At 50.3% G+C, this 25,262-nt stretch overlaps 1 protein-coding gene across 4 annotated transcripts in view; it reads right to left on the bottom strand.

The window, feature by feature from the left end:
* The window catches only part of LOC115516119 (core histone macro-H2A.1), an 80,100-nt gene that overhangs the window by 48,988 nt on the left and 5,850 nt on the right, over window positions 1–25,262 (bottom strand). For all 4 annotated transcript variants that reach the window (XM_030318538.1, XM_030318549.1, XM_030318527.1 and 1 more), the window contains exon 2: window positions 20,082–20,286. In XM_030318538.1, coding sequence (XP_030174398.1) covers window positions 20,082–20,253 — 172 coding nt within the window. In that variant the 5' untranslated portion in view covers window positions 20,254–20,286. The remainder of the gene's footprint in view (window positions 1–20,081; window positions 20,287–25,262) is intronic.

Consider the following 25,262-nt stretch of genomic DNA (forward strand, 5'->3'; position numbering starts at 1 on the left):
TGGATGTCTCCAGCAAAGGCAAAACTGAGACTCATTACAAAGTAAGTAGGGCAAACCTTCTAGCTACATGAAAATCCTGTCTTCAAAGTTTACAATATTCCATGGTACACATCCACAAGTGCCAAGTGCCGAATCGAATGCAGTAACTATGGTGTGTGTAGAATGCTGAAAAATTGCTTGGCTACTCACACAAACTCTCATATTGGCAGAAGTGAAAAACCAGTCACACCTGGGGCAGGTTTCCACTCTGAACCCAAGGCAGGACTTCATTTACTCCATAATCCCGTCAGTGAGCACACACCAACACTGGAGGCACCACAAGGCCCCTGGCCACCTGATGCTCCCAGGCCAGTGTCCCTCATGTTGAATTTCACAGTTGAGAGTCACCAGAGTGAGGCCCGGGGAGGGCCCGGGACAGGAGGAGAACTAGCCCACTTCCCACCCTGACTTGTTAGTCTCAGCAGGACTGTTTCCCAGCGCCCTGAGTGCAGGTGCAGGGCGAGACAGCCCCTCCAGCCATTTCACTGAAGCCTCCCTGTAAGTGATCATGGCGGAGTGTCCCTATGCCTAGCACAGATGGGCCCATTTTGGCCAATGCAGAAGAGGGTGCTTGGGATGCCTCAGTGGCGCCAGGCCCCAGAGGCCATGAATGCAGAAATGAGCCCACCTCAGGCTTCTTCCTACTGTGTTCACCGAGGAGGCAGCACACCTGTAACACTACTGTTCTGCCCATGGCTGGCGAGGAGCTGAAGTGGGAGCCTCACCTGGTGTGAGCACAGGCTCTAGGAGTGAGGGCAGAGGGAAGACAGTGAACTGTGGCCATCTCTGGCCGGAGACCAAGTGGCAGGAAGGCCAGAGAGGAGCAGGTGGCACCAGAGAACTGAAGGCCATCTGGCATTCTTCCTGGCCTCAGCCATCCCCTCCGCTCCTTGCCACCCCTCCCCCCCCCCCACTTTCTGATACCACAGGGAAACACGGGGCCATCCATATCTGCAGAGCCAGAATGCACACAAGGAGGCTGTTGGATTACAACCTTTTCCCAATAAGGTGCTAAGAATGCTTTACCTGGCCTCCATTAGAGACCCACAATGGAGCCGGAAGTCCTCCGGCATAATGGATTGAAAGGATGGCTTCTCAGGCACGTGGATGTGGCCAGTTTCCTCTTCCCGCCCCCAGAGTGTCAGTGGAAGGCTCTCTCCCATGAGAAGGCACCATGGCCACTGTGGGCAAGGGCTGTGGTCTTAGGTTAGGCAGCGCTGCTTTAACTTTTTCTGTTTGCAGTGAACATGGTGATGACAGATGCAAAGACTCAGAAGGTGGGTTTGGGCCGCTAATTTGGGTGGGAGACAGGCAGCATGTACAAGCATTTAAAGTACAGGAAGGACTGTGAGTAGCACCTGTGGCACAGCAATCTGGAGATGAATTCTCTAGGAATTTCCCCCTCGCTTCCAGCAGAGTTTGTGCCCCCGCCCGCTGCGCTCTTGCTTTGTGGCTAAAGGTTCTAATGGCCTGAGCTTCCACACTTGGGCCATTGCAAGGCCTGCACTCACTTACTGCTAAGTCAGCACGGATCCACGTGGAAGCGACACTGAGGGACAGGTGTGTTGAGTGGGATGAGGAGCAGTGTAGCTCCTTGGAAAGAGCCATTTTGTCACTCCTCTGCCTCCTTCACCAAGGAGCAGGAAAATCCCCAACTCTTTTCTGGCTGCAAACCCCATCCAGCATTCAATCTGCGAGTGCCAAGAGGACTGGCCCTTCTGCCCTCTAGCCCTCTACTGCCAAAGGGCAGGCCCTCAGCTCAGCCTGTGGGGAGAACAAAGAGGGGCACATATTCACACTCCAGCTAGTTGAGCAAGAGCCATACGTTCAGTTGACTCCTGCATGTTTTCCAGAGGGTAGTTACCATAGCAACTCCTTTGTCAAGGGACACACAAGACAGAGCACCTCTGAGACACACCTTTTATGAGAAGCCTGTTCCATGCCCGACCGTGCTGTGCACCGCAGCAGGCAGAGAGCCGGGGCAGTTCACAGCAGCCAAGAAAGACGGAGGCCGAATCTGACAGCTAACAAAGGCAGGAGCCCAGAGCACGAACTCAGCCCTGGCCAAGTCTCCATAAATGCCCCCCCTGTAGTCCTCAGGCCAGTTTCAGAAATAGCAATCACAAGGGGCTTTCCTGGCCAGGAGACGGCTGCCCGCCGCAGGCGGAGAGGAGAGGACTGCAATGCCAGCTGCTCGGCCCTATGTAACAGTCCCCATCTGCTCTGCAGAGGGAGTGGGTGCTGGCTGCTGGGGAACTGGGGCAGGGCACATGCCACCAAAGGAGATTTCCTCATTCAGTTTCCTTCCTAGTAATTGATCCCGTCTTTGCAAATGACAGCAAGGGCAGGGTCACGGAAGCCTAAGGTCAGAGCTGTTATGTAGGTTCCTGCCACGGCCCCCACCACATACACAGTGGGAAGGGCTCATGCCCCCACAAACAAGGGGGAGGGGTAGTCCCGGGCCAGCTTCAGCTCTGTCTTAACCTGAATGGAAACCATGCCTTCCTGCAAGGGACGGTTTCCTACACTTGATTCATCTTGTATTTTGGAAGGTTTTGTCCATCTCTAAAAATTTTTTTTTCACTGCCTACATTAAGAGAAAAGGATTCTGGGAAAGACAATCCAGAAAGCACCAGATCTACAGACACAAGTCCTTTTCTCTATGGTGTCCAGAGCTTCATGGTTGGATCCTCCTTTGGAGGCTGCTTTTAGGAGCTACAACCCTGTGGGCGGTAACCAATACAAATGGAATCTGCAAGAAACCACAGGAGGAAACTGGGCAAGAGCAGTTAGGAAGAGAAAAAACAGACCCCTTACCAGGTTCTCCACCCCCTCAAGCCATGTCTTCCTGGCCAGTGATGGGAAAAATTTTGTTACCAATGACCAACAATGAACTGGTTTGGGCCCAAAGGGTCAACTGGTTTGGGGTCAGCCTTGGAAAGGACTCTAAGGGTGGTAAGGTTCCCAATGATAAATGCTGTAAAGGGTAAAGGGGACATGTTGAATGACAAGTAACACTGGCCGGCTTCTGAGCTATTGTTTTTGTTTTGAGATCTTTTTGTTTGTTTTAAGATCTAACTCACAAAACACCCAAGCGTCTCTGGCTCCCACTCCTGGCCAGGGCCAGTCTCTGGCAAGTAGTGAGCCACCAGATCCATCATTTGTAGTGGCCCAGACCAGTAATGAGACCTTATTCTCTACTCAGAGCAGCAAGCACTGCAGACACCCCTGGGCCCCCCAGCCCCCAGCCTCATGGAACGTGATCTCTTTAAGGCCACTTGACAAAATTCCCACAGCCGTGAATAATGGCATTATTTGGCAGCCTTTTCAGCTATAGACCAGCTGTCTGAACGTGAATACCTCTGACAGGTCTACTTTCCAAGTTCACCCAGAGACCAAAGGCTCAGTCTTTCCCCACCCTGCCCCCCACCACCCCCCCCCCCACACACACATCTTGAACTGAACCCTATCTGTTGTATTGAAGCATTCCGTCTATCTTCCTTTAGGGAGATGAAGTCATGGCTTGCAGAATTAGACTCCTAACAGCTAACAGGTGACGTGTGGAGGCTGAGCCAAACTCTAAACACAAACCTTGCGAAGACTCAGGGGCTTCTCCAGAGCTGTTTGAAGCATCTCCGTTAACAAAAGAAATATTGAAAATAACAACCAGAAATCAAAGGAAAGCAAATGCTCACGTAATCCCAAGGAGAAAACAGATATTTGCTACAAGGCCAACAACATGACGAGCAATCTGTTTATTGTATTTCTTTCAATTCATCGGGCCTCCCTCAGCAGTTCACGGAGTTCAGAACTGTTTTACACCATTCTGGAAAGCTTTAACCCAATCAACTCCAATTGGAGAGGAAATGCTAAGAGTTTCCTGCATCCCGACTGCACCACGAGTTCCTCCAATTCCCCTGGGGGCCCAGAATCCACCGGCCCGCACCTCACCTTTTCAGGAGATGAGCGGCAGAGTCTGAAGCCTGCTAAGCTGTCAACCCAGAGCTCCAGGGCCTCACTTACAGGCCACAGCAAAGCTCTCCAGTCTGCCTGTCCCGGGGCCTCAAAGGAACTGGGGATTCCACAGAGAAAATAAAACCGACAGCAGTAACAGAAGGTAGCATTTTCTGTGCAAGATGCAAGGTATTTTGTAACAATGAGCCATTCTGCTGCTTTTCTGCAGATGTTCCAAGTCTGACACATACTGTCCCTTGCTGTTAAGCCCACATTACAGACCCCTCCTAAAAACCCATGAGCATCTGGTCTAGTCTCCCACCTTCCCCACGTCTCCCAGTAAGACAGAAATACAGCTTAATTTGGGAGTTTCTAAAGTAAGCTGGTTCTTAGACTTCCAAGTAAAAAGTAGGTCATTCTACATGATACAGATTAACAAAAAGGAGATCTCATTCTTGACAAACACGACCTTCCTCTAACCCTGCAACCCAGCCCAGTGCCTGAGTACCTTCCCTTTCTGGAACATCTTCCTGTATCTTCCCCCAAGTCTCCAGCACTTCTGTATAAGCTTACCTCCTCGGTCTGTCTTGAACAGAGTGCAAGAGCCACAAAGGGCAGCGTGCTAGAGCTAGGGTCTGCTGTCAGACAGCCTGGGTATGAATCCCAGCTCCTGCACCTTGCTGTGAATGGCCAACGCACACCCAAGGCAGGCTTTCCCTCCCTATAGAAAGGGGATAAAAATTAGGTCACTCCAGGGCTGGTGAGGATTAACGAGTTACCAACTTCCATGGTTAGAGCATGGTTACATAAATGTAAACTACAGTTATTGGGGCTACAACCACACACTTCATCTTTTAAAAAGTGTAGCAGGCTGGATTTCCAGGAGAAGAAAACTAAACTTCCTATTCCTCAGTTTCCTCCTACCACACTAACGGCCTAGCTAAACGGATAGATGCACGTGCATGAGAGTTGGAAGGAGGAGGAGGAGAAAAGCAATATAGAAAACCTGGTGTTTCCTTGCCCGATAGTTTACTCTTTGCTGTTACACTTAACAGTTTACATATGTTTGAAAAACGCACTTGAACCTGATTAACCTTGGGGCTGCCAGACTTACCTTGATAGAATGCAGCACCCAGGGCGGCCCCACAGGCAGTCTCTGCCTGGGGATGGGGTCTGGGGCTGTTGTCTGACCCCCACAGAGTGCGCCACAGCAGGGGCAGAACCAAAACCTTTTGCTGAGACAGCACAAGTCAAGGGCCAGGAAGGTAGGTGGAAGGATGAGGTGCCGGGGGCGGGCCCAGGAAAGCCTGCTCTAACTCTCCCCACCCCTGGCTGACAGCTGGGCCAGGCCCTCTGCCCTCCCACTCACTCCCTTTCAAGGACGCCAAGTTAATCTTCAAGGAAGCGGTTAATATGTGTGTTTGTTTTGATACGGAAAATCACAGCCATTTGTTCTTAATTCATCTCGGGAAGGGGCGAACAATCAGATGTCTGCTGAGATGAAAAGATCTGAAGGGGGTAACGTAAAGAGGAAACTCACTGCAACAGCCCTGACGTGGTGACACTTCCCTGACAGAGGGACGTTTAAGGAGGAGAACAAGAAGTGCTCGTGGGGCGGGCTGCCCTCGTGCGGGGGGCGGAGGCGGTGCCTGTCCTCCGCACTTAGGCGCGCATGCGCGTTCACGGACCTGTGACGCAGACATGCCTACTCTGAGTGGAACTCCGTCGGGGGAGAGCCTTTTGCTCTACCCTCTTTGGTGCTGTTTCCCTTATGCACAGTTTGTCTTTTCAAAATGTCAGAAGTGAAATGAAAACGCAGCGTAAATTAACAGAGGTAACTATGGTATGTGCACCGCCCCCCTCCCTACCGCACCCCCCCGCTTTCGCAGCTCTGGGTCACAGGCGCCCCCCAGGCCCTGACAGCTGTCCCAGCCTGCTCAATCCTGCTTCTCACAAGTTATGAGCATTTGGACATTTTAGGTTCTTTGCATCACCGACTCTCTTTAGAGCAGTATGAGGGCACTGACTTCCTCTCTCCTAGGGCTCTTTTCGCTCATCTTTCCCCCAGCACCCCACTTGTCCTGCAGCTGCTACAGCCAGCACCTCGACAGTGACCTGACCGCCCCTTCTCTATAGCCCAGCACAGGTCATGCCAACGGCCATGGCCCTTCTTGTGTTCAAACCCATCTCCTTCCTGTCGGTGACTCCTCACCCCTGCAGGACCCCTGTCCCCTCTGCCCACGCCAGGCCACAGGACCCTGCAACTGCTCAGGGCCTGCCCCTCTTGGGAGGCCTTGTCTGCCTCCTTCACCAGGCTGTGGCTCCACCCAGGACCAAGACAGCCTTGGAGGACTGGGTGCATACCATCCCCCTGTGACGTCCACTGGAGACAACGGAGATGCGCAGTATACTGAGGGACCCTGAGACCCCCATGCTGTCCTGGTAACTGCTAAGGTCTGAGCTCCTGAAGAGAGCCTACAGGAGATGCTCTTCTAGAGACGGGTCACTATGCTGAGTGGCCTCGCAGAGGTTACTTACACTCTAAGCCCCAATTTCCTTCTAAGCAGAATAGGAAGTGTGAGGATCCTGTGAACTACCAAATGTGAAGCACTTAGCCAGTGCCTGGCACATAGCAAGTGCTCACTATAAGGCAGATGTTCCATTCCTTAATCGCTCTGCCTTTGCCTAGCACTGAAAGCACCGGCCTCCATGCCCCCAAAGCTAACATTACCACAAGCCACTCTCAATCTGGAATGGGGACCTGCCAGGGCCTGGGGAGGAGGCCGGAGGGCTAGGAAACCAATGCTCCTCCAGGTAAAAGCCCTCATTTTCTGATACTGACTTTCGGCAGCCAATAGCCAGATTTACAGAAGCAGCAGATAAATGTTAACCAAAGACTACCTTGGTTACCAGTTACCACAAGGAGCATCCGTCAGGACAGACATGGCAAGGGAAGCCTACGATTAGCCTTTGACAGAGGCCCTGGATTCCCACATGGCTCCCACAGTCCTGCAGGCAAGAAATGTGGGCTCTGGCAGAGCAAGAGCCTCCTTGTAATGAGGACGACATTTATAAATGTCTTCTGTAAAGGCCACTCTACAAATGTCTCCCTGTGTACGCGGGCATGACAGTAATCCCGTGAGACGACACCTCAGCATCAGGCGCCGTCACAGGCCTCTGAAGTACCAGGGAACACGCTCTTCTGGCCACCACACAGAAGGCACTTGCCTAAAAAGGAAGGTGGGACATAAAATGAAGGAGGGAAGAGATAAAGGAAAGGAAGGTGGGAGCCAGGGTCAGAGCTGCAGGCAGGCTGAGCAGCCTGGCAAATGCAAGGAGAGTCCCTGTTATCCTCTTGGCAGCTGGAACTGGAGGCGGCTGGGGGGTGGGGTAGGGGGACGGGAGAGACAGGGAGATGGAGGGAGGTGCACTGTCCTGAATACCCTTTGGGTCTGTCTTCTTGCTACAACGTATTTATAGCTCTGAGGAGTGGCTTTTCACTTTCATGATATTTTATTCTAAGTTGACTAGACATAGAGGCCCTCAGGCAGGGAAAGAAAGCAAGAGGACTATAAATATGTTTTATTAGTTGCTGATATTTTAACGGGAAGATATCAAGAGAGAAGATATTTGTAGAATTCTTATCACTTCCTTCTCCTCTTAGTAAGTAGTTCTTTAAAGCCATTCTTGGTGGTCATCCACAGAGAAACCCTGGGGTACTTCTAGCATGGCTCCTGGGATGCTATTTAAGTCAGTGGAGTGGCTCCTCGCTTCCTCTGCTTTTCAAGGTACAGACATCCTCAGTGGCTTTTGTGTCAGAAGTGAGAGATCAGCTCTTGATAAACTTCCCATGCCTTCCCATTTGCCACCAACAGCTGTTGCTCAGGTCGGTCTGGCCCCCGATGCCTGGTGTCATTAGCATAACCCTAATTATGCCACATTTAAAAATCCAGGGGTCTAGTTCAGCTCCCATCTCATCAATTTCCTGGCAGCCTGTGACCTTACCGACATTCCCTCCTCCTGAAATTCATCCCTGTAGCTGGTCTTCTTACCTTCAGTAAAAAACTATTTACTAAGCGGCTGCAGAATGTAAGCCCTCAAGCTGGTAGCTGAGCACACAGTGATGGGGGAGGGGTGGGGAAGGCACAGTTCCAGCCCCCGGGGTCACAAATACGACCTCCGATATGTCTGACCCATCACAGACACTCAGTACAAATCTTCTGAAATGAACACGGATTCTTTCAACTTTCAGCACCCAGCCTGGCACCTTGCACCTGGTTAGAGCTTGGTAACTCCTTCACCAATAGGTCATTAAGGATGGATCACTAAACAAGTACACTAAGCACTTGCACCACTGAGACCGTGATTAAGGATGGAAGTACAGGGACATTCTCCAAGGCACTGGCCTGGTTTCATGTATTAGAGCCAACACTCAGGATCCATGGCAGGCAGTATGAACTGAACTATAAAGCAGTCATCCAAGAGGAAAGTCATCCTAGCACCCTGATGGTCCAAGATCCAGGCAGGCCTCACCTCACAGTCTCAAGTGAGGTCTCAGGGTTGGCTCAGGGGCCTGGGGGGTACTGGGGAGATCAACAATCCTCAGATTCTCCCAGCCAAGATTCTGGCTCAAATATCAGTGTCAGTCTGTGCACATCACATGTACCCATTATCCTGATTCATTATTTCTTGGCATTTCATATTTTAGATTTTGAAATGAAAACGGAGAAGAAAAATATCTTGAGAAAGATAGATAACATACATATAACTAATAATACTGTCTCCTGGGAGGAGAACTGGGTAGGAAAAAGAGCAGGAAGGGAAATGAATGTCTCACCGTATGTCCAGGGGAACATGGAAATTTTACCATTGGTAAACATCACTTAGTAAAGAAAACAATCAAAGACAATAAAAGACCTACCAGATATGAGAAACATAAAGTATGTAACTAGACAGACCAATGAAACAGAAAATAAAGCCTAGAAATAACCCTAAATATATCTAGAAATTTCACATATGGTAAAGGTAGCATCTCAGATTACCAGGGAAAAGATGAGATACTCAATTAATTGTGTTGAGAAAACTGGGTAACCATCTGAAATAAAATTAAGTCGATCCTTATCTCACACTATGTATCAGGATAAATGGATCAAAGTAAAAATGTAAAAAATTAAAACATAAAAATACCAAGCAAAAGCACAGGGGAATTCCTTTGTAACCTTGAAGAGAGGTAGACTTTATGAACAACAAAACCTGGCAGATATAGATTTATGAAGACTTCCATTATCAGGATTATTCAGATAAACTTGACAATCATTCCACAATATGTATGGATATCAAATCATCACATTATATGCTTTAGATATATACAGTCATATTTGTCATTTTCCTTGATGAAATTGAAAAAATGAGCTATTCAAATAAATACACAATAACTTTAGTTAGAGAAATAATTTTTAGAGAAAACTTTGAAAATGAAGAGAAAATAAGAAATTATAAAGAACAACCAAGCCGATGCAAAAGAAAACCAGACAGGACTTCTAGAAATAAAAGTTTCAAAGCTGATATTGAAAATTCAGTGACTGAATTAAATAGCAGATAAGACACAGCTGAAGAGAGAATTATTAAACTGGGAGACAGTTCCAGAAGATAGATCAGAAATAATTATCCACAAATAAGACCTGCAAGACAGAAATGAATAATAAGAATGAGATGAACAGATATGGAAGAATGAAACACTAACATATATTTGATTTGTGTTTTATAAGGAGAAAGATCCCAGAATAGAGACACTAAAGAAGTAACAGCTAACGACTTTATGGATGTGACAGAAGCGTGTTCAAAAACAGCCTGAGAAAGCTTATCACTAAAAGACGTCATGAAATGAAATCCTAAAGGATGTACCTCAGTCACAATTAAGTGATCCCAGATGGCAGGTCTGAGAGGAAAGAGGCACACTTAGTGTTGGGCACACCTTTTTCCTTGCCTGAATCCAAAAACAGGTTTTGTCTTGCTGTGTGCTTTTCCACTGGCCCCAGCAAAAACCGAGCCCTTGATAGGGAACTTATCGATGCATGTGCAGACCCCAATGGCAGAAATGAAAGTGGCATGTCACCGTTCCCAGGGAAATCATGAGGCAACAGTGAGATTCCTTGACCACCGAGCGTTCCCAGGCAATGCAGCTTATCTTGGAGAAAACAGAGAGGTTGTCAACAAATGGCGCTAGCGCTGTAAATCCACGTCCCAAGAAGTGAATCTAGACACAGACCTTATACACCTTGCAAAAATTAACTCAAAATGGATCACAGCCCTAAACATAAAACACTATAAAACCCCTGGAAGATAACATAGGAGAAAATGTGCATGACCTTGGGTTGGCGAGGACTTTTTAGAGACAACACCAGAGGCATAATAGATGAAAAAAGAATTAAGATGCCAGACTTCATTAAAATCACACACTTCAGCTCTGTGAAAGACACTGCTAAGAGAGTAAGAAGACCAGCCACACCCTGGGAGAAAAGAAAGCAATGAAGCCGTTCCTTTCTGATCCCAGTGACACAGTCCAGCCCCCAGCCCCGAAAAGGGAGGGGTAGCAGGGCCATTGTTTCATGAAGTGGACCCCAGTCACACTTACACTCTCATGGACCACCTTATGGACCCTTTGGAAGGACTGGGTGGTGGACTGGATAGAAACTCAGTGTTTGAGCTCCATGGCAGATTCACGTGCTTGTGGGAGAAGGGTGCTGTCAAGCCGGGCTTCTACCTCCACATCTTGCCTGGGGTAGTGAAGCTCCAGGCATCGCACCCTGTGGCGGTTTCCAGGCTCTCTCCTCAAGCCCCGAGGCCTGCCCACCCTGGATCTGCTAACAGGCGGGCAGGCCGACAGCACACGACAAAGAAAATGTCAAAGGCACCTTGTGATAAACTGCTTTTCCAAGCACTCCTCGGATGTCTACCCACCATGGAATCATCTACTCCCCTGGGAGGGTGAGGGAGAACTAACAGTGCAGCATAGGTGGGAGCACCTCCTAAATTAACTCATGATTGGCTCTGCAAGATTATGTATAATGATGATTTTCTGTGATGGGCTATCAGTGGAGATCGTTAATCGCAGATATCAATAAAAACAAATATTAAAGCTAAAATCTAACTTCCTTTCATGCGTGTGTGCATACACACAAGAGGCAGTCAGGCCCAGCAGCTATCTCTGGGCAATGGCATTATGGATGAGCTTTAGCTTCTTACATTTAAAAAATACGTGTTTTGTAATGTTTATTTATTTTTGAGAAAGAGAAAAACAGAGTGCAATTGGGGGAGGGGTAGAGAAAAAGGGAGACACAGAATCCAAAGTAGGCTCCAGGCTCCGAGCTGTCAGCACAGAGCCCAACGCGGGGCTTGAACCCACGAACCACGAGATCATGACCTCAGTGGAGGTCGGACGCTTAACTGACTGGGCCACCCAGGTGCCCCTATATTCTTACATTTTTAAACACAAACTGCTCGTATCACCCAAAATGGGAATATGAATTTAACTATGGTCTGCACACAATGGGTGTCCAGTGCACTAGTCTCAACTCCAGTGTTTCCAGCTTCATTCTAGTTGCAGCCCTCTGGCTCATTAAATCTCTTCCCTTTCGTGTGTGTGTGTGTGTGTGTGTGTGTGTGTGTGTGTGTGTTCAGGAGAATAAAACTGGCAAAGGGCTTTGCAGAAGAATGAGCACTGTGGGGTGGTGAGAGCCTGAGGGCAGCATGAATGCCCAAGAAGGTGCCAGCAAGAGTTAGCTGGGTCCTGGCCTGAAGTGTTAGTCTAAGGTAGGAGGGGTCAGGCAGACAAGCAAGAGACTCAGGAGGAATTTGGGGGGGCCTCAGAGCATCAAGCAGCCAGCCTGACTGTCCTCTTGTTCCTGCCCTATTTTTAGCTGCAGGAGTAACAGGACACACTCGGGTGTCCTGGATAGGAAAGTGGTAAAGAGGCCAGGTAAGTGATGGAGCCAAGGGCAGCCTCTGCCTACCTCAATCTGCCAAGCTTGTCAGATCCTTTCTTTCCTAGGCCAGAAGCACCAAGTCCGATAGGTGTTTGCTGAACCGACTATCCGTGTAACAGGACGGGCTGCTGAAAGGGAGGGTTCCCCCTCCTGCACTGAGAGGAGACAGGGCGGGGACGGAGTGCAACCCAGCCCCTAACACAGGAGAGATATGCAGCATCTGACCCAGTTACAGATCAGAAATGAAGCAAGCTGAAACTTGGGATAAGGATGATCATTTCGTCAGCCAAACCAGACAGCAAGGTATATTCGCAAGAGTCACCCCTTTCCCTTAGGGTTTTATTGTAGGATGTGGTTAGGCACAAGGGCTGAGACTCATCTAGTCTGCAAAGTGGCCATAAGGTCACCCAGGGGACCCTGCTTGTTCCCCAGGTCAGGAGCTGGCCCTGTAAACTTCACCACGGCAGCTTCTGACTGGAGCATCTATGGGGAGAAGATTCCAGGTACTGATTAGAAGACAGGGAGGCTCTGGTCCCCAGCAAGAGACAGGAGAGGGAAGACCAAGGCTGAAACATGGGCACTGAGAGGGGCAGGGCTTGGGAAAATGGCAGGAGTGGGGTTTAGAAATATAAAACTCCAGAGGTCATCATTTTGTAGTTTAGATCCAAAGAAGACAGGAAAAAAAAATTCTAGCTATAGCCTTACCTTGTGAGAGGTGGAAATGCAGTCCTATGGTGCTGGGTTTTTATTTATTTTTTTATTTTATTAAAAAAAATTTTTTTTTAATGTTTATTTATTTTTGAGACAGAGAGAGACAGAGCACGAACGGGGGAGGGGCAGAGAGAGAGGGAGACACAGAATCTGAAGCAGGCTCCAGGCTCTGAGCTGTCAGCACAGAGCCCAATGCGGGGCTCGAACTCCCGGACCGTGAGATCATGACCTGAGCCGAAGTCGGACGCTTAACCCGACTGAGCCACCCAGGCGCCCCTGGTGCTGGGTTTTTAAGTGGACCACAATTTAGGGACCCATACCAGCAGGCTGCTCCCATAGCCACCTTGGGAGAGTCTATACCTATCACAAGGTGTCAGCATTCAGTCTTGAGAGCTGGCTGCCAGGGCTTGACATCTTTCTCAGAGAAACCCTCTGAGAGTGCACTGAATTTCTGCAAACAAGCTTAAGTACTAGGAGGGAAGTTGGTAGAGTAAGGTTTGTGCTCAGGCCATGTGACAGGGTTTCTGCCACCCACCCCCCAAAAAAGGAAAAGATGTCATCGCACATCTTTTTGGATTTGATGAACAGGAACCAGGCCTGTTCTTTGCTCAAGGGTTGGATAAAATGGCTCCAAAGGCACTTCCCTTCCAGGAAGTAAGTTCCTTGGGCAGAGACTTTTGTCTTGGACCTCAGTGTCTGGCACAGAGCCTGGGATATGATAGGCCATCTCCGAGTCAATATCTGAGCAACTCAGCTTAGCAAAGTAAGTGCTAAGGGCTTCCCAAGATACCACCTCACCTAGCAAATGTTCAGGCACCTTCTATGGGTTGGGCCCTGTATGGAAGAGGAAGACCCAAGGTCTCCTTATGTATCAGCCAAGCTTCCTGCCTCAATGCCACAACAAACCAAAGCTGGTTCTTCATGACAGCTTTCGATTTTGTTTCCTCACTAAGCCTTCCCTATAGTGCCATCTGTCATGGGCTAAAGCCACACCAGTGTTCCCTACACTGTACTGTGCAAGGTGTTTAAAGGTGTTCCTTAAAGACTTCTGTGATAAAAGTTTGGGAACCACTACGTAGCACAGCTCCTTCCCATGGGGATTCACAGTGACATCAACATGTTAAAGGCTCTAAAGAGTCTTGCCATAAAGAAAGCTATTTCTTGCTGGTTTCCAAACTAAAACAAATTCCTTTACTGAGAAAATTGTCGAGGTTATTCAAAAATCCACCTCAAAAGAGGGGATGTGAATCTAGCCATCTTCTGACCTCAGTCATAGGGCCGTGTTTTTTTGGTGGAATACCTCTCAAATTTCACCAGATACGTAGGTTCTGCTGAGCACTGTTTGAGCAATGCTGACCCACAGGACCTTGACCCATGACTCAAGACCATCAAATCATAAGGGTGCTTGCTCTTTGCTCTACCACACACTGTTCATTTCCCACCACCCTCCACCCCCAACTGTGGGACTCAAGCATCTTTAACTTATCCCCCCCACCCTGTTTGCCCTATTCCCTTATTGGTCTCTGGGCTTGGGGATCCCCATCATCAATGGAAAGGTCACTGGGACAAAAGCCACGCCATATAGTTCTCATTTCACATCTCCTATACCTTCCAGTAGTGCTATGCTGGGCACAGAGGAGAGATTCCAGAAGCTTCTGAACTGATTAAAGTCAGGTTCCCTTTTCCCTTACATATCATTTAACGGAGAAGTACCACAGTACCATGGGGGCAAAGACAATGAATGGATTGGGGCTGCCCTGACTGCCTCAGTTTCCATGCAGTAACACTTACTTCCATCTACCATGTATTGAGAGGTTACTAAGAAAGCTGGCTAATACAGAGAAAGACAGATACCATATGGTTTCACTCTTATGTGGATCCTGAGAAACTTAACAGGAACCCATGGGGGAGGGGAAGGAAAAAAAAAAAAAAGAGGTTAGAGTGGGAGAGAGCCAAAGCATAAGAGACTGTTAAAAACTGAGAACAAACTGAGGGTTGATGGGGGGTGGGAGGGAGGGGAGGGTGGGTGATGGGTATTGAGGAGGGCACCTTTTGGGATGAGCACTGGGTGTTGTATGGAAACCAATTTGTCAATAAATTTCATATATATATATATATATATATAAAAAAAAAGAAAGCTGGCTAAACACTTTAGATGCAGTGTCAATCCTCACAGAGCCCCAAGAGCAATACAGGCTGCTATACTCCCCTGGTGGAGAATGGAGGGAGGCCCAGATAGTCCTCCACACTGAGAAGACAAGTGGACAGTGTCACACTGCTTGGGAAGAACTCCAGAAAGAGTCCGGCAGGGAAGCTGGATCTGGGGAAGGAGCTATCTGGTTGCCACGACCAAGCTGGTTCCAAATGTTGCCTTTTTCCTTTTAAGTGCAGCAGATGATTGGGCTCTGGACCCAAGAGGACAAAGAGAGGCCTGCTTCACTTTTCAGAGCAAGATGCAAAGCTACAACCTCCTCCCACATCTACCCCAGCTGGGAGCAGACTGTACGAAGGAGAACCTATGTGGTCCCTCACCACTGAAAACACGCTCTGCATGGCGGGGGCGGGAAGGTGGTGGTGGGGTGTCACTGGGCTCTGATGGTCCCCTGTCTGAAGGGCTGCTGGTGGTTCAGACACTTTTTTTTTTTAAACATGTATTCATTTTTGGGAGAGAGAGAGAGAGAGAGAGAGAGAGAGAGAGAGTATAAGCAGAGGAGGGGCAGAGACAGAGGGAGACAGAGAACCTGAAGCAGGCTCCAGGCCCTGAGCTGTCAGCACAAAGCATAACGCAGGGTTCAAATTCACGGGCTGCAAGATCATGACTTGGCTCAACCCAAGGCACCCTGGTTCAGGCTCTTAACGGTGGTCTGGCCTCAGCTCTGGCATGCTCAGCTCCTGGCTAACTAAGAAATCTTCCAAGAAGATTTCCATGCATGTGCCAGACGCTCAGTCATAAGTGGCCTCCAACATCAGACAGAAGAATTCGGTAACAGGACATGTTGGTGGTGAGGCCAGTATAGGCTTCAGGAGGAGGAGTCAAGTGCCACTTGAAACAGAGCAGGGAGAGTAGGGCCTGAAGCTGCCAGGGCATCCTGCGGGCGTCTGGTGAGGCCCGGTGGCTTCTGGCGAGTTGCAGGATAACACGCATGAGCGGGCGGTGACAGCCCCCATCACCAGCCCTAAGAAAAGTCACCTCAGCAGCCAGAGCAGGAGTACCAGGGACTTCCTCCTCTCTCAAATGCTAACATGAGACTTGGGCACTTACACCGTGAGGGCGTGGGAAGAGCACTTCCCCTGCATCCTCTCACTGCAGCTTCTAGAACTCTGGGAGACACTCCCCACAACCCCATTGTACAGATAACCAAACCACAGCTCAGAAATGTGAGCGACTTGTCTGAGGCCACAGTAATGAAACGGCGGCTCTGGCACCTGGGTCCACATCTTATCCGTCCAGCTCCACTGCCTCTTCCTGATGTCTACTGAACACTGTGGCGTCCCACATGGTCCCCAGGGCCGGCCACCAAGGAGATGTCAGCTCCCTGCTCCACAGCCACCTAGTCCCACCAGGGCCCTGTAGCTCAGCAGTCCTCTTAGCAAGCCCTCTCAGACCCCTCATCTCTCCACTGAGGCCTGCTGAAGGCAGGAGGCCTAGCCCAGCCATGTGCAAGGGTACCATGGGGCACTCCGCCATCACCGTGCCTGCAACTGTGTGTACCACCTGTAAGAGTCTGGGTCGTGCAGAGAACGTAATCCTTCCACAAGCCTCTTCAGGTGACGACTGGACAGGCAAGGAAGCTTTGGTTACCAGGTTAACAAGCATCCTCTGGCCTGACACCTACCAGCAGCACGTACAGTTCTGCAGCATCACCGCCTTTTGCTTGCCTGGGCCGGACTCGGACAGGCAGCTCTGAGGGGTGAGGAAAGGTCTTGCTCTGGATTCAATCCCTGGGTCAGATGCAGGTTCGGTGAGGACCTGCTGAGTGAGTGGTGCTCGCTTCACATGCCTGGTGTTAGAGCATGATGTCTGCGCCACATCCTTGTCTAGGCCCTGAGCTGTTCGATGGCTGCTGCTCGGGCTTCTCGCTCTTTCCCTGTCTTCCCCAAGCTCTGGGATGAGCCTGGCACCCGGCAGGCACACGGAGTACAGTTGAGTGAGTGGCACTGCGCCTCTCCCAGCTCTCACAGGGCCGGCTGGCCGCACAGCTTTCTCCAGGTCTCAGCTGAGATCTCCTCAGAGAAGCCTTCCGAGCCAGTTCATCTCCAGGCCCCCAGTTAGCCCGGCCCCGCTTTGGCCTATTTACGCTCTCTGTGGCATCTATCACAGGCAGTAACCATCTGGTGTGGTTGGTTCTTTCTCCCAGACTAGACCATGAGCCCCACAGAACAGGCCCCAGTCATTCCTGTGTTCTCATACAGGGCCTAGCATGGTGACTGATACACAGCAGGTGCTCAGTAAGTGTGTGGAACAAACCAGAAAGTGTCTTCGGGGAAATAAAATCAAAGAGCAGGACAGAAAGCGGGCTTGTCCCACCTTCCCTTCTCATTCATGGATCAAAACCAAAGCTGTGACCGGGCAGATGCTCAGAACTTCCAAATACCCACATGCTCCCACATCCCAGCCCAGGGAGCTTAGGGCTGGTCAGTCAGTGTGGGAATGCAGCACTGTTCTGAGGGGCAGAACGGAGCAGTGTTTTCACTGGATAGGGCCCCAGAGCTCAGCTACTCTCCCATCAGGGAACAGGACTCAAGTAACCACAAAAGTGACTGATGGCTCAGGATGTCTCCCGAGGTGTCTGTCACGTAGGCCAGGCACCGTGCTGAGGGCAGGCATAAGGCAATGGTCAAGCCAATGACTCAGCAGTATGTGAGGGCAGCAAAAAGTGGCTCAGATTCAGCTAACTGTAGCTCTCCTGGGAGGACTTGGTAAAACTTAAAAATATGTATGATGTTTAATACACAGGGGTTAACAAGGCTGCTGCCTGAGTAAAGATCTGCCTTGAGCTACTTTCTAGCCCTAGTGATGGGCTGTCCTGACCATTCCCACACCCCTGTGACCACTCCCACACACCTACCAGAGCGGGGGTGGGAAAGGCATAATGCTGTGGGTGCAAACAGAGTCAGGGTCTCTGGCCCCATGAGAATGGACCCACTGGCCTCAAACTCATGAGCACTGTGCTCAGTTCCAGAGCCAGCCAGGCAACCAAAGACGACTAGATTTTCTGCGTGGCACACATAGTAACTGCCTCAGATATGCCGGAGCAATGGTCTCCCCCCCAGCAAACTAAATGGTAGAAGCTTGACGGAAGACACGAAACTGATGTTGTACTTGACCTACCGGTAGTGTCTGTGGACATCCCCGTGACAGGGACATCATGGCATTCGGGCACCAGGAACCGTGGCCTAGCTGGGTATGCCCAGCACATGAGCTTTCCTGTTGTGCTCAAACAAAGACCTGCGGCTGTCACAGTAGCCTGGAGCTGGTGGAACATGGGCTGTTATCAACATTTTGAGTTGTAAGGGAACTGGGGTCCACACAGGTTAAGTGAATCACTCTAGGTCACAGAGCATATACAACCGCCAAGCCAGAATTAGAAATGTCCTCTGCTTCCTGTCTAGTAACTTCGCCCCTGACTGCCAACGTTATACATGGTTTTCCTGCCTGCGTCACGAGCTCCGGTCCTCTGTTTCCTCATCTACAGAAGAGAAGAGTCACGACTAGCGCATGCTGCCAGGCATGCCACCTAAAAGAGTCTCTGAGGAGCCAAGGGTTAAATGTCCCAGAAGTACAGATGCCTCCCAACTGTAACACACCCATGTCTTTTCCTGCCTAGATGCTCTCAAAAGAACAAAGACACCATATCCCTCAGGACCATGTTCTTTATGGAAGAACCCTCACTCTTGCCTTAATGAGAGACCAGGGAGAACAAGAGGTAACCCAGCTCTTCTGCTTCCTCTTACCACTTTGGAAGAGGAAACCTTGTCTTGCTGAGTCTCCTCGTCTGGCTGGAGGAGGGCTGGCTGCAAGAATCAAGGGTGCCCCTCCTGCCAGCTACCCTGACTGTGTATGGAACAGTAAGTGGTAAAAGCATTACAACAGGCCAGCAGGATCTGCATCCCGTCCCAACTCCTCACTGGCTATATGCGACCCTATGCAAGTTCTCTTATGCTTTAAGGCGGGTTTTGTCATCACTAAAAATGGGGGTGACATCCCTGCCCAGCCGGCTTCCCACAATTGCCATGGAGCCACCAGTAAGACCAGTAAGATTATTTCTGGGAAAAGGACCACCCCTTTTCTCCCTCCCCCCCCCCCCCCGCCCCCTGCTGCCAGAGAGAGAGAGCTGATTCCAAGACCGGTGCTGGGAAAATTCAGGGTGAGTCTAGAACATCGCATTGTGTGAAAAGGCAAGAAGATGTGTAAGAATGGAAGAGGCCGCTGCAAAGCACAGCAGAACCAGCTTGAAGGTCAAATGTGGGACAAGGTAAGCACCACATAGAGCAATGAAAGGATAGTGTATTACCCACTAAACCAACGAAGTCCATGAAGCAACACTGAGAGTATAAGAAATAGAGAGGAAGGGCAGAAGGAAAGTAAGTTCTTTACTGAAGAGTGCCAACTGATAAATGTAACAGAAATGACAGAAATAGAAAAATCACTCTTTTATAACCACTACAGTTATAATGGATTCAGGAAAGATCATCAAGTGATGCCAAAGCCATCGGGTGAAGACTGTGACTCGGGAGGTACAGAAGTCCATTAGACACCACCTTAACCAAATGACCAAACAGAATCACCAATGGCAGGACGAATCCACATCAGGCGCCTCCCGGCGTGATACCAGGCAAGGCCTCAATGCCACTTAGGCAATCCCCCTACCAAAATGTTTAACTCGAATCCAAGCCTGAGACCAGCCCAGGCTGAAGGACATTCTGCAACACAGCTGGCCTGCACTCTTCAAAAATGTCCATATCACGAAAACTGGGGAACAGTTTCAGCTTCAATAGGACGAAAGAAACCCAACAATCAAAGGAAATGTGTGATCTTGAAATGGATCCTGGGTCAGGAAAGAAAACCAGACAAAATTATAGAGGACGTTTTGGGGACAATTAAGGAAATTTCCACATGGACTGTGTAACAGCCAAAAATCAAGGTACAAACGTGTGCACACATGCATGTTCACGTACACATACAAGGTTGGGGGGAGAAAAGGGAAAGGGGCCAAAATGTTAACAACCAGGACACCTAGGTGAAAATGTTCATTGTACTACTCTTACGAGTCTTCCGGGGGTTTGAAAAGTTCCAAAATAAAAGGAAGCAGACAGGTCCTGGGCAAGTGTCCGAACAGCCACTCTGTGAGCACAGTGGAGCCCTTCCTCGGTGGACCCGGGCACACTCACCTGTCAGATACTCCAGGACGGCAGCCATGTACACGGGTGCCCCCACTCCAATCCTGTACTTGGGGTGGCCTTTCTTGATGTACCGCAGCATCCGCCCCACGGGGAAGATGACTCCCGCCTTGGCGGACCGGGAGGTCTTGGTAGATTTCTTCTTCCCACCCCGGCTCGACATGGCGGCGGCCCTGGAGGTGAGTCAGTAAACACACTGTGGAGGCAAGAGGCACAGCCATCAGGATCATGGGGGCAGTGCACCCCTCTTCCCCACACTCTCCGGCCCCTACAAGAAAGGCCACTCCTCGCGGCCACTGAGTCTTCCGGGCCCAGTTCGTGCACTTGGTTGGCGCACTCTGGCCCCTAAGAAGAGACTGGCTACACCTTTCACATTTTATACCACGACATCAATTTTATCGGCCACTTACATTTAAACGTTACTCTGACAATGAGTGCTCTTAGGTGCCCTGCCTTTATGCCACGTGGTATAAAAGAAAATGGGATTTCTTGGCTACGTCCAATATGCTTGTTTAATAATTGCATTTTCATACATTTGAGACCGGGGCTGAGAAATTTGCTGAAGTCTTCATGGAAAAAAAGCAAACGATGTCACCTTCCCCTGGAATAAAGACGTAAAGCCTGACACCTAGGTCGCCTGATGGAAGCAGCATCTCTACCTCGTGACCCTTTCCCCGTGAGGGGCAATGGCAGCTCACAGGAGTTCAGCAGATAATCAGGCTGCAATCACAGGCCCTCAGAACATGCCCAGTCCACTAGCTGGGCCTGTCCTTAGAGAAGAGGGAGAAGGGCTTTTCTTACCCTGATCCTCCTCCCAATCCACATCCAAAATGCCACGCAGTCCAGAGGATGCCCCCTTTTCAACACCTCACGGAGGGTCCTCTCCTCTCCACCCCAACTGTGACTGGATCCAGGTCATCTCTAACCAAATGATCGCAAATATGTCCTGAAGAGATCTCCCCACTACTCGCCCTACTCTCCAATCCACTGGCCCTCTGAGGGTGGTGCATACGAATCCGAGGACTCGACGGCCCTGGTGTTAAAGCTTTCTCTGGCTGCCACAGTTTCTAAGATCAAATCAAGATCCTGGGCCTGTCATGCGATGCCCTAGAAACCTAGGCCTGGCACATCCATCCAGCTTCACCCCATACTTCCTGGGGTCCAAACTCGGACATGGGGCAGGGGTGGGGGTCACACACAGTTCCCTTCAAGTGCCCTCCCCTGCAGTGGCTGTGCCCTTTCGCCAAGACCTCCTCTATTCCTCACACTTGCTTCCTGCTCTCTGCCATCCCTACCCTGAGCGCTCGGGTACAGCTCCTCCATCCACTGGGCTCCCTTGCACTTCACACCACGGCAGTGATGTGCATACAGCCCCGGCTTTCAGAGAGCTGCCCCTGGCTGGGCCCCTAGCACAGTACCACTGAGGTCTGCATGTTTGCGAAGAGCACTCAAGGTCTCAGATGTTTGCTAAAAGCATTCCGGTCATTCATGCATCCACTTTAGGAATGATGCTGGAAAACGGAGATGGTAGTACACAAGGCAGATGAGGTCGCTGTCCTCCCAGAGTTGGTGGGGAAGAAGGGAAGAGAAAGAGGAAATAACCCTACAGTCATTTAAATGATCATCACGAAAGGCAGTGAGGGTGCTGGGAGAGGAGCTGTGAACAGGCCTCTCAGCCTGTTCTCCGGCACGAGGCAAGCATGTCTTAGAGGACATTTATGCTCAACCATTTAACCAAATGAGCAGGTGTCCCATCTACTGGTAAACTGAGATCAGGCTGCGTGCCTCAATCATTTAACCAAATGGGCAGGTCTCCCATCTACCAGTAAACTGAGATCAGGCTGGGTGCCTCCAGCTCCAACAGGCCAGGCCTCTACGCCAGTGGAGTTAGGAGTCCTTGTTACTCTGCTGCCCAACCCTGTATTCGGAACATGCTTGTGGTTCATACCTAACATTAGTGTGACCCCTAAGATACCTCAAGTCATGTGCCTGACAGCCATGGCCAAAACAACAGAGAGCAGAATTTGGGGGCCCTCTGACAGAATGAAGGTGGCTCAAGCCCCAGCTCTGAATAGATGTTTGGAGGGTTGAGGCAGGGGGAGGGGCACTAAAGACGACTATGATAATACCTTGTATTTCTCATCAAGGGGTACCAAGTGTTAATGGATCACTGAGTGCTAAAAATAGAGTCCCAGAAGGGTCTGCGCTTCACTGAAACAATGAGATGGCTCCATTTCTTGCTGTGATGAGCTCCATCTTGAGACATTCCCTGCAAACAGGTGCACATGCTCACTCTGAGCAGGAAATGGTATATGTACACGTGTGCATGTGTGTGTTCGCAGGGAAAGCTGCCGCTGGGTTTCCTAGCAGTCGTTTGCTTTACCACAAATGTGTTTCACAGACCAACCCAATGCCTCTGGACCCGGAGTTTTCAGATCTGAACATTTCCCCTCTTTCAGCAGGAGAGGCCTGCAGTCAGTGATGATGAATGCAGCTCAGTCCCATTGTTACTGGAGCACAGGCTTCAGCCCTATCTCCAGGCAGACCTGTCTGGGTAGGTTTGGGGCTGCCTCTGTGGGAATCAGTAACGTCCTGCCCCAGGGAAGAGCCACTAGCATTCAGAGACCTGATGGGCCCTAGTCATGCTCATTCTTTAAAAGTGATGCTCCTGGTGCCTTCCTTCCACTCCAGCCAAGAGTCTTGACGTGGACATGGACAGGACGGTGACTCCCAGGTCTCTAGTCCAGTGCACACCTGGCTACAGAGCCCCAGAGCTCTGTTCTGACTGCCTGTGACTAGGACCCACTTGACAATCCCATGGGCACCTTGAATCCCTTCCTGTTCCAAATCCTGTGGAATTTTCAGCTCCAGCAGTGACAACCTTGTGCATGAAGCCCCTAAGTGGGAGTCAACATGGGCCCATTCTCTCTGCCCACTTTCCCGGCACCCAGCCATTAGCCAAGCTCTGTTGAACCCACCTCGTAACTGCCGAAGCCTCTTCCCTCCTCTTCAGCCTCCCTGCCTCTCGGTTCAGCTCTCTCTACTCCTCATCTACCCTCCCCAGCACTAGTCTCTCTCCATGGATGCCAGGGGATCTCTGCTCCCTTGCTGGTTCCTCACCACCCTGAGCCAGCCACAAACAGCATCCTTCAACTACTTCCGCAGCATCGCTTCCTGCCACCCCTTCCCCTGGGGGCGATGCTCCAGGCCACCACTGGTTTCCTGCCCTCGGATGCAGTGTCCAGAATGTCTTTACACAGGCTGTCTCTCCTGCCTGTGACACCCTCTGTCCTTGTGCCAATCTGCTGCACTGGCACTCGTGAGATCCCTGTCCTCGGACCCAGCCGTGGACTGGAATCGCTCACTGCTTCACGTTCCCAGAGAACATATCCTGGCACGTATCTGTGTGCCTGCCTGCCCAGCTCAGCCGAACCGCAAGCTACTTGATGCCAGGCACTGTGGTCAGCTCATCCCTAAGTCCCCAGGCAGGGCCTTAAACGTCATGGATCCTCAAGGGGTATTATGCTGAGAGGAAACCATCTTCACATCTAGTTTTCAGTCAGGCTCCTGATAAAGCAGCCCCGTCTTCACCCCTCCCCTGGGGGCGGTCCTGCAGCTCCTGCTCCTCACCCTTCCCCGCATTCTTCCTGCACTTTTTTTATTTTAGAGAGAGTGCGTGCACATGCAAGTGAGCGGGGAAGAGGGGCAGAGGGAGAGAGAGAATCTTACGCAGGCTCCATGCTCAGCACGAAGCCCACGTGGGGCTCACTCCCACGACCCTGGGATCGTGACCCGAGCTGAAATCAAGTCGAGTCGGATGCTCAACCGACTGAGCCACCCAGGTGCCCCTTTTTTATTCCCTGCACTTCTAACTAGGTCCCCAATGTGCAGCCACAGCTTGGAAAGACGTCTGAGTCAGCCATGCAGCTTCATGACATCCAGTCATGTGTACGGACTTTAAAAACATCTTGGAAAAAATCACCTTGTGGCTGGGCAGTCTCCAGATGAACCTGTGAATGTGCCAGCTCCATACTACTCTTCAGGGGTCTATGGAGATGTGGGCACCCACGTTGGAGACAGAGCGGCCGTGATGGAAGTGGCTGTTGAGCACTAGGCTGTGTAACTCAAATTCCAAAGTCAGACTGACCTCATTCAAGTTGTGGCTCTGCCACTTACCACCCATGCATCCTCGGGCACGTGATATGATGTTACCCTCTGAGCTTATTTTATCATCAGTCAAGCGGGGATGAAGGTAGAATCGACTTCAAACATTTGGTGGGAAAACTGAACAAAACATGCATATACGGGGCCTGCCAAGAACTCACTGAGTGGGTGTTCAGGTAAGTCAATAAAAACAACAACAACGAACAAAGGCCGCCTCCTCGAAAACCAATGTTGGGTATTTGAACTGGCAAGGACAGCACCAGTTGCTGTAACAAACAAGCCCCCATAGCTTACTTCTCTCTCGTGGAAAGTCCAAAGTAGGTTTCCATGATTGGATGGTGCTTCTCCACATGATTCAGGAACCCAGACACCGCCCCCCATCCTTCAATGCACAGTTCCCAATGTCACCACAGAAGGAAAGAGGTCGTGGATGCTAACACATGGAGGCCTTCGGGGGCCACACCCAGAGGCGGAGCATACCACTACTGACCATGATTCATCGACTAGAACTTGGTCACATGGCCACACGTGATTGCAAAAGAGGTTGAGAAACGCCCTTTTGCTATTTGCTCAGAAAACAGCCAGTCTCTGTCCTATAACAAACCAACTTGAAAGCTGACCCTGAAGCCAGGGTGGGAGCAACCAGCCAAAGCCTGTTGGGCCCTGTTTGACCCATGCCCTGCATCCAGCCTCTTCTGAGAGATGGACAGTCCTACGTCACAGAAAAAAGTGGCTTCTTGCACACTCGGCTTCTCTTCAAGGCATGGACATTGCTCAGGAAAGAAACAGCTGTACTATCTTGTCAGACTGACAAAGCGATGTCCTTCCTTCCCAGGCTAATCATCCAGGAGAGCCCCCCCTTCAATAAACCAGAAGTCCTTACCCCTAGGGAGGACCCCAAGTGCTTTGAAGACAGTGACACGGCCTCAGGCAACCTCACTACACATGAGCATAGCTGCTTTTTTGACTATTATCGGGCCAGGAAATGAAGACTCTGTGGTTGATCCC

This window comes from Lynx canadensis, chromosome A1 (genome assembly GCF_007474595.2).
Source record: "Lynx canadensis isolate LIC74 chromosome A1, mLynCan4.pri.v2, whole genome shotgun sequence".
NCBI classification, from domain to species: Eukaryota; Metazoa; Chordata; class Mammalia; order Carnivora; family Felidae; genus Lynx; species Lynx canadensis.